The sequence below is a fragment of the Galeopterus variegatus genome, unplaced genomic scaffold, assembly GCF_000696425.1.
Source record: "Galeopterus variegatus unplaced genomic scaffold, G_variegatus-3.0.2 Scaffold8278, whole genome shotgun sequence".
NCBI classification, from domain to species: Eukaryota; Metazoa; Chordata; class Mammalia; order Dermoptera; family Cynocephalidae; genus Galeopterus; species Galeopterus variegatus.
Window position 1 is genome coordinate 14139 of NW_007734389.1, and position 14325 is coordinate 28463.

Consider the following 14325-nt stretch of genomic DNA (forward strand, 5'->3'; position numbering starts at 1 on the left):
TTGAGACATATCACTATACTTTTAATACTATTCAGCACTATTAATCATCATTCCTGTTTCTCTAGTTTTTTTGTTTCTCTAGTTCATCACTTCCCGACATTTTTTCATATGACGGAACACACAGGAAATGATATTTGTGCAGCATATTGGAGTAACAAAACTGCTTATGGCTGGAGGTAACCAGCTTGAGGGGTGGCTCTGACCACCTAGGCCCCACGACCTTCTGAAGGTATAGGGGATCGATGCCATGATGACACATGTGACCAACTGATGGCATATTCTAGTGCTATGGCATATCTTTGAGATAACTCAGTTCTAGACACTTAAAACATTTTTTTTAAAATACTTCTTTCCTTACCAGTGTTTTAGAGTTCTCCTGTAGTCTTCACTGGGGATTATTTCATCTACTCGTATAGCGTTAATTAAAATCTATATGCTGGCAACTCTCAAGTCTATAAACACATTTATTTTTCTTGAGCATCAATATGGAAGAAATCCAGCCTCCTACAGAGCATCACTCATTAGATGTCGCCCAAACACGTGAATTAAATTCATTATCTTCATCCCAAAGTGTTTGTCTTCTTCTAAGCTTAGTGAACGCCACCAGCATACACTCAGTTTCTCAAGCTGGAGCCCTCAAGAGTCATCTTTTAACATTTCTCTTTCTCTCTCCTGTAGATTCCATATCTCGTTTAATTCTCTCCAAGCAGCCAGGCATACTTAGAAAAAAATCAGATTGTGATTCATGGTTAAACCAGTTAACATGCAAAGCAATAATTGCTTTAAAGCATTCATTTTCTGTGTAGATAATAATGTCCGATGATGCAAAATTTTGGGGTTTTTTTTGGAGGTGTGCAAAAAAAGAATGTTACTTTTTTATGTATAAAGAACAGATATACATACAGTACTCAAACAGATACACAGTATACCTGTGGTATTAATTGAATGCCAGTTCTGGGCCAACCACTTTATCATTCATTATCCCATTCATCTCTCACAATAAACCTACAATGTAGGTATTATTATTTCCATTCACAGATAATAAAATAGGCTCAGAGAGGTAATATAATTCAACAAATATACTGGCTGACACTAAATTATGAGTTCTGTAAGTGCCGAGGTCTTGCCTGAAGAGGTCATTGTTCTATTCCCACTGCCTGGAATAACAGTGCCTGGCACTGAGAAGGCAACCCAGTAATACCTGGAGAGTGGATGAATTATTGAGTTAGGAATAAATGGAGAGGTTCGGAAGACCGTGATGTATTAGTTCCCGAATTCTGTTTTTACAATCGCTACGTTATTAGAGGTGTCCAGTACATATTTTAGAATGAATTGATGGATCTATAGGGAGGTAAATGGACAGAAAGAGAGAGAAAGAAAAAAGGAAGAAAAAAGAGGGAAAATAGTTGGACAGAATCTGTTTTTCCTTTCTCTAAGAGCATGAAAATTTAATCAACAAATTATAGTAAAAATAAACGAGGTACCTGATAGAGCTCTCATTAGCAAAAACATAGTATGTTTTCTAATGGTTCTCCCATGCAGTCAGCTCATGCATTTTTATGTCTTTGAGATTCAAATTGTTACTCAAACTGTCAGCCACACTGCTTACAGGAGCAGAATAAGGTTGTAACGTTCATGAAAAACAACTGAAACTTGGATGAGCCATCATTTACTAGAAGTTTTCGTTAAAAGAAAAAGTAGCTGAATAATAACTAACAAAAGTATACATATATAGGACTATAATCTTATAAAAATATAATCATACTCAATGTCATTAAATGGCAGAGAGCTATTAATGAATTTCTAAAATGAGCATCTTTTTTCTTTTAATTTGTTTCTTAATGTGCGACATTAAATGAAGTTATATTAAAATTACTGGTCACAAATGACTGTACTACATTTAAATAAGTGAAATATAAATTTCAATTACGAATGGAATCCTGACTCCAACCCATTTCAACTATGTGTCCTTGAGGAAGATATTCAGCCTCTGAAAGTCAAGTTCATGAAGGGTAGAATGAGACATCTGTCTAATCAGGGTTATGAGAAGTAATGAGAAAATATAGCATAGTACCTGGCGCAGAGCAACAGTAAACTTTGTTTTTTGTTTTCTTGTTCAAAGAAACACAGGCAACTTCTCTTGAACTCTAATTTAATGGTTAAAATTTCTCCTTGTGAACACTGTCTTAAGTTGAGACTTTAGTAATAAAGATGAGATGGGGGTTAATATGAAATGCACTCTATTTTATTCTTAACCTGCATAATACTGACACAATTTCAGGTCCTGATTTACCAAAATTATAGGTGTGTATATAGCAAAAGACCTTATTTATCATTTGGTTTTCTTTTGAGTTGACCAAATTTCTTTTTAAAATAATATTCACACAGTGATGAATGATAGATTTTAGAGTTATCTTTGAATTATTTATTTAAGTTGAGTCTATATGGTCTATACGGTAATCACAGATCAACATAGGAGCCTAACAATTATTGAGACAGATCCATACTATATGAGATAAAGCATTATTTGAGCTTCAAAAGTAAAGCTTTTGAAGACTTTTTGTTTCTGGACCACAAGAAAGTAATGAAATTTTATTGGAAAATTTTGGTTCATTGATGGCTGCTACAGTTAGTTACTTACCAATGCCTCAAATTCATTTTATCCTAGGCCCTAGAATAAGATTTATGGTGTGTGTGTGTATGTGTGTGGGGTGTGTGTGTGTGTGTGTGTGTAAGGGAGACTTTGGAGCCAGACAGACTTCGATGTAAATCTTAGCTTGATTATTAATGAGCTAATTAGCAAGCTATTTAACTTATGAGTTTCTTCATCTCTAAAATGGAAACAGAGGGTTTGGCTCAGATTTTTTGTGATATTAAAATTGAGATAAGTTATGCAATGGGTTCAGCACAGTGCCTAGTGGACTAAGTAAATGCTTAAAATTTTTAGCACTTTATTTTTATTATTATTTAAACTTTCTGAAGGAGATTAGATATGTGTCAGCAGTGCCTACAAATTGACCTGTGAAACAAAAATGCAATTCTATACTAAATTAGAGCCAACTATGTAACTACTGGCAAGAAATCACAAGTCCACATATACAGTAGTTTTAAAGAGCATATCATATCCCACTGTAGAAAGACCCAAGTGCTTCATTCTATTTTTCACAAGTTCAGCAAGCTCTTGTCTTTCTGACCTCCTGTAGAGGTTCAGTCGCTGCTGTGTTATTTTTTCAGCTGTTTTACCAGAGTGTTTTGGACCTTTTCTGCTCAGTCTTCGGGCCCACTGCACGCTCTTTCTCCACAGCAAGGGATGGTCCAACTGGTCGCTGGAGGTCGAGTTGTGGTGGCCGCTGCGGTGGTGCCCTGGTTCTTTGGAGTCTTTGGTGTCTTCCCACTCTTCTACACTGATAGATATTTGAGACTTTAAAGGAAATGGGTATTGATAATTAGACATTTTAGGTATAATCACGGCCTACAGTTGAAATAATACTCATTAGTCAGTATCTTGGCATAGTTATATCTTCTCTTGAGAGTTTCCTCAGAAAGAGCAAAACCATCATCTTCGATTCTAATTTTCTGTTACTAAAACACTGTTAGAAAATAGATGTTCTTGAACTTACATGCAAACCAAATGAAATATCTGCATCTTCTAACAAAAGTTTTTATGAAAGGATTTAATTTTTTATGCATAAGGGTTTTCTTATCATAGCATTCAGTTGTTTGAAACATACAAAAAACTAGCTTTTTATAGCTTTATCCAAGTAAAGTCCATGTAATAGACTTTTCTACTGCAAGTATTTCACATTCAATTTCAATGACTACTATAAAAATTGTTTTATTTTTGGAATTACTGATATATTTTAAAGGTTTTTAAATTATTGCTCTTTCTATAGATGGTACTGGAATGAACTTTATAAAATGTGAATTGGTTTTTCTTCTTTCACATGCCTCAGAAGAAAACAAAAATCACTTTTTAACCCAAGCATTTATCATACACCACACAAAATGTCTTCCTAATTGAAATATTAAAACACATTTCAGGAAGTTTTAAGTATTTTAAGTGAAAGCATGTTATAAATATTAATGTTTCAGAAATGTATTGTAGAATCACAACTAGAACTTAAACCAGGCCATTTTCCAAACAATGAACAAACTCACAAAGTCTATTTTGACTTATACTCTTTTAGTAAATCTGATTTTTAAAGTAAGAAGTTCTCCTTTGATTATAGGTCCTTAATAAGTAAAAGCTTCAGCAAAATCCTTCAGTAAAAGTTTAAGAACTTTTGCTTTTTATTCAAGGAAGTCATCTGAAATGCCATGCTGATCAAAGCAGAAACTCTTACTTTCTAAAAACATGCACATGCAAATGAACAACTTCTTGAATTTTATGGTACATAGAAGTAGCATTCATGAATCTGCTAACTGTGTTTCCCTCCTTCTATGAATGGAAGCTTGAACTTTAGCTATAACATGCATGTATTGCCCAATTTCAGAGTAATGGAATTTAAATTACCAATGTAAGAAAGGTCAGGAAGTAGATCCAATAAAATCCTTTAAAAGTGAACATAAATTATGGAGGCTCAGTCAGTGCCTTACAGACAATTCCCAGTGGCAAGCTATGAAATTATATCATCTTAAATTCAGCCAAAAATTCAAATATTCACCCACATTTCTATTTCAAAATAGTACTCTACCAGAGTAAAATCAAGAATACTTTATTCAACCTTCATATCTCCATGGTAACAGAATATTTGATTAAAAATTTTAGAAACCATATTTTATCTTTTGGAACATGAGTTGGAAGCATTAAAAGTTTTTAATACTGTGGTTTTGCAATAATGGGCACTTTTTATAAGTCTTAACTTACTCTGTTCTCACCTACTTGATAAAATACTGAAAACCCTTTTCTGTGGAAGCAAAATACATAAACTCTTGAGTAATATCTACTATCAGTAAAGAATGTCAATCTTTATTCAGTAGTTTAGATGTAATTTGTACCAAAAATGAAAATGTTAGTTCACTCATATTTAGACGCTTGCAGAGTTTATAGTCTTAGGTTTATTTGAAGTGATCTTTCTGTCTTTCCAGTCATAAGTCCTGATGAGCAATAGTTTGATTTCCTACAAATATGTAGAAATAGTAATCTTGCTAGACCAAATCCTCAAGATATTATGTTCATGTAATGTCACTTACAATTCAAGTCATGGAATCACAGACTAGTAAATATTCTAAGAGGGAATGTGGGGACTCACTTCTCTTCCAAGCAGGAGATAAAACATTATTTGTCTTTGTGAATACTTTTCCTTAGTCATGCATATCAGGTATTATGTATAGTATGCATCTAAAACATGAACTGAAGCCTGTGTATATATTAGTTAAGCAATATTTAAAACCCTATTCATCATTATTCTGAATTCCCCAAAAAGAAAATATCTCAATTTACACATAAAAATCCAAAAATATCTCAAGTTCTTTTTTTCCATAACTTCATAAAATAAGTAACATCTCATTGTAAAATTCATTTTAATTAGAGAAAAAAATGAGAAAAACTTTGAGATTAATTTTAAGAAATTCAAACCCAAAACAAATAAATCGTTCTTTATATGTTTGGAATTTTCATGCGTTTTACTCATCCCTCTAACATAACATAATGAAAAGCACACTGAATTTTTACATATTAATACACACAAATTTGCATGCTATTATGGACATTTCCAAGTTCATTCCTTACAAAAAGCTGCATAACCTCTATAAAAAAATGAGAATAATAACACCGATTTTCTATCTTATAGAGTATACTAACATTTATAAAGCAAATGTGTTTCACAGGGCCTCCAAGCCCTGTAGTTTTAGGTATAACCTAGACTTTTAAAATTACATATAGAAATATTAAGTTTGCAAAAGACAGGACACTTTCCCCAGGCTATAGTCTCTGTTGTGGATATAGAATTGTAACACAGCGAAGTTGCTGGCTCTCAAGGACAGACGTCCTTGGAGCAGGTTGACCTACTGATTGATATGTTAAGAAAGTTACTTGAGTGTTATGTAAATACACTAAGGAAATTGCTGTAGGAAAAGACAGTATTTGCTAAGAACAAGTTTTATTGGTGGATTGACTTAACCTTTTACAAATTGCATTATGGAATGTCACTTTGTTATTTCACTGATGTTACCAGCTTCTATTGTTAAACTATACTTAGCCATAACTCCAGTTATGTTCCTTTTCTGTAACTTCTTGGTCTGGAGAATAAATACAGGGAGAGAACCCCAGTTCATGGTTAATTTCCCAAAGGAGGAATGCCTGTCTCTTGAGGGTTCCAGGAAATTGACCCCTTTGGGGTCTCTCACTGCTCAGACAAAATGGGCTTTGAGTAATCCTTTTTGCATCCCCATCACTCCATGTGAGGCAAAGCAGCACTCTCTCACAAAAATGTTCTGAAAATTTATATAACATATTAATATATAAAGAAAACATTTTTCAACTGCAAACTTTCACATAATACTATTATTATTATATTCAAATAAAAATTAATATCCACAACATCAATAATATTGGTAATATATGTTTGTTATTCTACTCCTTCTGTACTCCGTGTGTGTGTGCGTGTGCACATGCACATGTGCTTTAAAAGGGGGTCCTGGGCCGGCCCGGTGGCGCACTGCTACAGTGTGCTGCTTGGGAGCGTGGAGGCGCTCCCGCCGAGGGTTCGGATCCCACATACAGACCGGCGGCTCACTGGCTGAGCGAGGTGCGGGTGCAACACCGAGGGTTGCGATCCCGTTGCCGGTCCCGGTCTGGTATGGGCGCGACACTGAGGGTTGCGATCCGTTGCCGGTCACGGAAAAAGAGACAAAAAGGAAAAAAAAAAAAGGGGGTCCACTTTAAGTATACTTTCCTGATGTCATTTTTAATTTTGGTTGTGACTCTATTGTGTTTTGAATGGGACATAATAATCCAGTGAAAATAATGCAGTGCTGGGATACACAGTGATGCCTTCATTGAAGGACTTTTCCTGAACTAGTGATAGTGTAGTTAAGAGCAAGGGTTTCACCAACAGATAGACCTGGGTTTAAATACCAGTTCCAGTGCTTACCATGTTTGCATTCTTTGTTATGTAATTTAAACTCTTTAAGGTCATTCCAATTTCCCTATTAGAATAATGGTCATTATATTATTAATTCTGAGAAAATAGAAGAGATAATGCATGAAAAGCACATAATATGGTGCCTGTCTTGGAAAATATTCAATAAATATTAATATTATGACTTTTGACCTTGTATAAAAGGGCAATGAATGGAGAAAAGAAAAAGAAATAATTTTGAGGTGTATGTAAAAGTGAAAAATGGGTATGAAAAAGAGAGGAAATGACTCATATTTTTGGTGCAGTTTTCTCTGTCAGTGACTATTTCCAAAGAAATCAAGGTGCTAGGAGCAAATTATTGGGGGCAAAGATGCACTGGTTGAAGTTCGGTGAAGCTAAAGAAAAATTTTAAAGTAAAAGTGAATTTTTTTTTTACTTTGCACTGTTTCTATTAATTATTGTCTACTGTTTCTATGAGTAACGAGAGGATTCTGACTTTTTTGTATTTTTATTGCAGGAAGCCTAATTGTTAACTTGAAAAATCAAGATTTAACACTAATGTTTGTGAGAATAAAATAAGATTTTTACATATTTCACATGAAATGCTCTGGAAATATTTATATGTGTGTATATATACATACATTTCAATAAGGAAATGAATATGTATATGGCTACTCCAACAATTTTTGCACCAATTTAAAATATTGTCATTTTCTAAAAGTTATATTATTTCTCAAATATTTATCAAACTTAATATGATTTTTTTTTCCTTTTTGTCTTTTTTACTCACCGGTAACGGGATCACAACCCTCAGTGTTGCACCCGCACCACGCTCAGCCAGTGAGCGGGAACTGGTCTCCACATGGGATCCGAACCCTCGGCAGGAGCGCCACCACACTCCCAAGTGGCGCACTCTCCAGTGCGCCACCGGGCTGGCCCAAACTTAATATGATTTTTAAAAGGCTAAAAATATCTCTTCACAAGAACAATAATTGAAAATTTTGTAAATGAGGGAACATTTCTTTTCCCTAAAATAGCTTATGCTATTGTTTTCAGAAAGGTAGAAAGTCTCAGATTCACAAAATATATCAAACACTCTTCCACACTACACACAAGCATGCACGAGCACATGCATGCACAACAAAATGGCTCAATTCAACTTCCTCTCAATTTTTTATTGAACAGTTATTCATGTTATAGTTTACTGAACAATCTATAGAACAAAATGGTATTTTAAAATAAATCAATTCACCCAGTAATTTGAAAGTGAGTGTTTGTAATCTGGATTTGTGACTCCTTTAAGAATAGTTTTATAGACTTCACAGTATTCTAAACTGTGCTATCTGATTTGTGACTGAAGACATTCAGAATTGTTGCTAAAGAAAACAAAAGAAAATGAAATCACTGAAGATATGTTAGTTTAACATTTTATAAAAGATTTCAAATTTAATGTTTCTTATTAAAGAAAGTTTAAATTATAAGAATATTTGGAAGATCACCTAAATATAAATCCATATGTAGCATGGCTAGTGGCCCTGCGTCGACTGGAAACTTATTTTTATTAAAAGCAAAAAACAAAAACCAAAAAGCTACTGAAAGAGCTTTCACCAATTTTCAAAGTCCCAGTTTAAAATGTTCATATAGTCTATGATCTAAGTGGAGATAGAAAATAGCCTGTTACATTGTATTCAGATGCATTTCAACAAATTTTCAGAATCACAGAGGTAATAAAAAATAAGCAATTTAATAGTCTAAAAAATACTGAGTTTAGAACCAAATAACTAAGCTGTATATTCAACAACATCAGTTGAATATTCCATGACCTTTAGCAAATCACTGAGATTCTTGTAAAATAGTAATAATAATACTTTTCCTGGTTTTCATGACAAAAAAACCCCAAACTTATGAGAATGTAGTAATGAAACTCTAAAATAGGTTCTAAAGCTACATATTCACTAAAGAAATTTAAAGCCAATAATTGGGGTGGAGACGTAACTAAAATTAATCTCTTGACTTTATTTTCCGTATCTAAAACTGAGATATTTCATCTATGTGATCTCTTAGGTATCATTCAAGTCCGTCTATAATTTTACAAATATAAGGTTTGCTCACAGTAAGTGGAGCCTCCACTGCCTCACCATTCTAATTCTACGACTTCAAAGTCAAAATTTATTTTTATGTCCAAGTTAAAAAAAATTTGAAGATCTCCATTAAGAGATAATGTTAAATAATCCACAAATTTATGGTCCTGGTTTCCACTACTGTCTGACAGAGTGCTTCTCTCTCTCTCATATCTGCCTACCTACTCTTTGTTTATTATCCCTAAAAGAAAATCATAGTTACTTTTGTGTTTCCAGCCAGTTGCATCCCCTTTTTTATTATTTGTTGTTTCTGAATTTACACATTAACTTGCATATTCACACTTTGGTGATTTTGCTTTCCTGCTCTATGTGTGTGTGTGTGTACATGTGTATGTTTAAATCTCTACTTTCTACCTATACTCGGTCTTGGAGGAATTTGAAATTTAGTTTATTTATTGTCTTGGTATTCTTTCTCATGCTGGTGGTGTCTTTTCCTCCGAACTTTCCAAGCTGTCATTCAGAAACAAATGATTTACAAGGGTTTTAATTTCCTGATGCCTTTCCTACTGCTTCAAGCCCAGAAAGATCTTCCTTTTTTCTTCCTGCTTTAGGATTGTAAATACTCATATGATGTAATAGCTAACTACATGGTAGATGTCTGCACTTAAAACTTAAATAATTCATCTGTGTTAATAAGAACAAGTTGAGAAGGAACTCTGCCCTCATTTTGATTGGTTTGTTGTCTCATACTAGGAGTTTTAGTAAAGTAATCCATAAATTATTAGATGACAGATAGACAGTATATAATTAGTCATTAATTTTTATCACATACTTATAAATTTTAAGTATACCGTCTACTCAATTTATAAAGACATTTATATCCTGGACATGATCGTCATGTTCTTTTTGTAATAATAGTCTGACTCCATTTTTGGTGCTTGACTGCTGACAGCTCTCAAGCCCCGACATTCTTCCTTTCCCTTCTACTCCATATCTGGGCAAGCTGGTAAGAAAGCCTGAGTTCTCCCCACTGAAACCATGGAAGTCTCACTCTCCATCCAGGAACTCTCACTCCAGCCCCAACTCCTAATCACAGTAAATGTCAAACCAGTTCTTTTCTCTGCTCTTTCAATCCATTTTTTGACCTGGTTGGGAGCCTGCCCCACTCTCCACAGAGAGCCTCATTAAGTTAGTTAGAGCCCTTTCCCATACCCTCTTGCTGCATGTGTGAAATTATTAATCTCAACACCAGATTTTGGGAGGTGGCTGACTTATCCTCTCTATGAAGGGTGGTCTCAGCAATTGGCACAGCAAGCAGGGTATCAAGGCAATGAACACAACCGCTGGGGATCTTTCTTCTTATGTGTTGGCCTGATAACTGGCTGTGCTGACTATAGGCAAGCATGTTCTTTAAGTGTGTTTCCACCTGCTGGAACATTAGTACTTTGAGCTGTGCAACTTTGTGCTGCATTTGCTGAGTCTTCCCAAGTTTCTGTTTAGATTTAAACTAAGTTGGAAGTTTTACTGATGTCATTTAGGGACAGGAGTTTGGAACTGGGGCTGTCCTTAAAGTGACCCCTGTCAGGTGTCTCAGCCTAGACCTACCTGTGTGTCTCATATTGAATCACATGTCTAGCACCCAGTAAGAAACATGACTCACATTAGGCTCAGGGGAATAATTTCTACTCTGTGGCCATTGGTTCTGTGTCTCAACCAGGCACTGGCCCTCATTCTATAGAGTGTTTCAGGGAAAGACTGATACCCTGTGCATTACACAGGTCCATTGGGTGGTTGCCAATGTGGACGAAGAGCAGTGACCCTGTGGAATGCTGAGGTTCACACTACTAAAACAAGATAGCTCATTTGGCCCCTACAAAATGCTTTTGCTGCTGCTGTTGTGTATGCCTTTGTAATAACAAAGATCCTGTTCACCACAGTTATAAGGAAAAACACTCATGAACCCCTGTGGCACAGCCAAGGGTTTCATTCAACCCCAACTTGTGCCTGGGGTACATAAAATCTGATAAAGCAACACCACCATCGGGGAGCCCATTACCCTTATGCTACTGATTTGAGAGTCTCTGGAAGAGGAAGCTTATAGATATGAGCAGAGTAGAGAAGACACCAACAGTAACAGCAGCAACAACAAAACTGGATACTTAGGAGGAAGCAGAAAACTAAAACAGGGGTATAGAATTTATCCCAGTTGGAAATTCTTAGTTCATTAAAAGAATGTGTTAAGGCAAAAAGATAGGTTTTGTTCCCTACAACATAAATTCCAAATTGACTTTAACATCTCCTGAGTTGTACCAATTGTCCAACCTTCAGAACCTTAATCAAAGTTTGCACTGAGACTCCATGAAAAAAAGGGGGATTGCACTAAAATTAAGGTACCTTTATACTCTTGAGTAGATTATTAAATATAAAATAGAGGACAAATAGATATGCCTCATCTTAACTATAAGAGTTATTTTCTTGCCTAAATCCTCCATGGTTGTAGCATCCATTGTCCTAAAATATCCCATCATAATCATGGATGCTCTGATCCAACGAATAATAAATTAAATTAGGTTAAATGTAAAATCTTCGGCATTTACAATTAGCTTGACAAAATAGGATCACATGGATCTTCTGTCTCTCCAAAATAAATAGTTAATAAGGCCATCAAGGATTGTCACAGATCCCCCAAGTATTGAAACCCATTTATATAAGAACTACTTAGAGAAAGGGTGGCAATCACCACTGCTTCTCCACTTAATAGCTCAGTTTGGCCTGTTCTGAAACCTGAAAAGAATGTATGAAGCCCCGTAGTAGATTACTCCAAACCTAGTACTATGATTTCATATATTAAAGCCACCATTGCTCATTTAGATAACTGACTCCATTCAATCAGTAATTGTTAAATACTTTGCAGTCATAGATTTGACGAATATGTCTGCCTAATGCCAATTTTGACAACCCCTCAGCCACAGTTGCCCTTTTTCTTCGAAGGGACACATAACCCTTTACTAGGCTACACCTAGGTTACTTAAACAGTCCTGCTATCATGCACAATCTCTTTGCAGGATTTTTAGTGCATGCATCTTCCTCTGGAAACACATGTGGGATGTTACACTGATGCCATCCTCCTCCAAGGAGCTTCATTTGACATACTCATTCAGGATGTACAAACATTCAAAAAGGCGCTCACAAGAAGAGATGGGCCACTGTTCTACACAAAGTGCAAGTCCCCCCAACTTAGTAAAATTTCTGTGCATTATTTAATCAGTCAAGGGCCGCTCCATCCTTGACACTGTCAAGAAACAATTATTGAGCTGTCAGTATCCACAATGTTAAGAAGATGTTTAGGCCTTTTGGGGTCCTGGAGGCAACATATTCCTCTCTGACAAATTTCAAATTTTGCTTAAGCATATCTATGATCTTAATTGCAAATCAGCCGATGTGGAATGAAACTCCCTTAAACAAAAGGCTTTAAAATCCCTCCAAACTGCATTAGAACAAGCAATCACATTAGTTCCCTTCAACCCCACCCTCATCCCCCACACCCGCTGACACTGCTTCACTGTAGAGGCCTCCTCTAATGCCTCCTGGAGATTCCGAACCACCCATGATGGCCAAGTTGCCTATGGGCTTCTGGTGTCAGAAACTGTACACATGCCACACACCTTTAGAGTGGCAATTGTTGGCTGCATCCTGTGCTCTGCTGAAACCAGAGGCCCTGAGCCCAGGACTCTGCAGGAGACCCATTATGCCTCGGGTCATGGCAGCAGCACCCTGAAAGTTTTACATGGCCATCAAAGCTGACCTGATAAAATGAAAACAGTGTGTACAGAAAAGAGCCAAACTTGGGTTCTCTAGCATATTCCACCTGCAGGAGTGGAATGAGCTTGGGGAAAGACAACTTCTGAATTACGTGTAATGCCTTAATTAAAGAACAGACACAGTGATGTAAGACCTGGTAGATACAATGATCGTATTCTTATGCAAAGAAGCTACCTGAAACAGTACTATTGATCCAAGTGTACTGTTGCTTATAGATTATCACTCCCTTATGATGACCTGGGTCACTCAGATCAACTTTAGTTCTCACTTTGTAGACTCTAGTAGCCATTTGACAAGGAGCTGTGACTAAGGCTTAATTTACTTACTGTGGCAGTGCAAAGTGGAAGAATGATCTCCATGCAGTTTAAGAAGTTAAGTGGACAGAGAGTCATCATTATGCAGTTTAATTAAATCAAACAGATTGGATACACTTAAATAGCCTCTTGTTAAGAAGTGTGCCAGTGAGATTCATATTAAGTTAAAATAAGTAAATGAAGCAAGTAAAAAATGCTTTCCTGGGGTTGGGAATGAACAAAATTAAGAATCAGCAGAGCTAGAAAATATTAGAAAAAGAATCATAAATAGGGTAAGAAAAAAATTTAAGAGTAAAATCTTTATAAGAGAGAAAGTGAAGGAAAATTACAGATGAGCTCAGACTCAGAGTGTGTGTGGGTGTGTGTGTGTGTGTGCGCGCGTGCATGGGTGTGTGTGAAGTAGAATGCACTGGAGGTTAGTGAACGTATCAGTGAATATATGTTCAACTGATATTATGAGGTATTTTCCAAAGCACAGGAATACTTTATAAATTTTATTTATAAATTTTAGTGTATCAACATGAACATTTTCTGAGGCAGTGTCGTCCACTCAAAAAGGATGCACCAGTAAAGAATGATGAAATAAGATCTGTGTTACTCTAAGTACTTTGCAACAGAATTACTTGCCATTAACTCTGAAAAATTCACTTTACCCATTTCTGTCTTTTTTCTAACTTGTGAAGTGATAATATTGTTCCCTACTTAATCTTCATGCCGCTACATTTTGAGGAGTCCCCAAGTTCACAGCCAGCTAAGTGTGAACGTAAGAGGAGGAGCCAAGATTTAAATCCAGATCATCTGGTTCCAAGCCCACTGCTCACTTGGTCAGGCAAAATAATTGGAAAAATGATTTGTACCAGGAACAGGACAAGAGTATCAATAAAAAATGGCTCGAGTATAGAGTAGCTTAAAATCCAGCAAGAAGGAATTTGATTTGAAATAGTCGGCATTGAGCATACACTATAGCTTTTTCATCATGTGAGTAAAATCAGGAAAATAATCATTAATCTGGCTGCATTATGCAAG

General features: G+C 35.7%; 1 protein-coding gene across 1 annotated transcript in view; it reads right to left on the bottom strand.

The window, feature by feature from the left end:
• Nucleotides 1-2940: 2940 nt before the first annotated feature.
• The window catches only part of LOC103608305 (potassium channel subfamily T member 2-like), a 74759-nt gene continuing 63374 nt past the window's right edge, over nucleotides 2941-14325 (bottom strand). Inside the window, exon 5 of the mRNA XM_008592751.1 lies at nucleotides 2941-3421. Within this exon, the coding sequence (XP_008590973.1) occupies nucleotides 3083-3421 (339 nt within the window). The 3' untranslated portion in view covers nucleotides 2941-3082. The remainder of the gene's footprint in view (nucleotides 3422-14325) is intronic.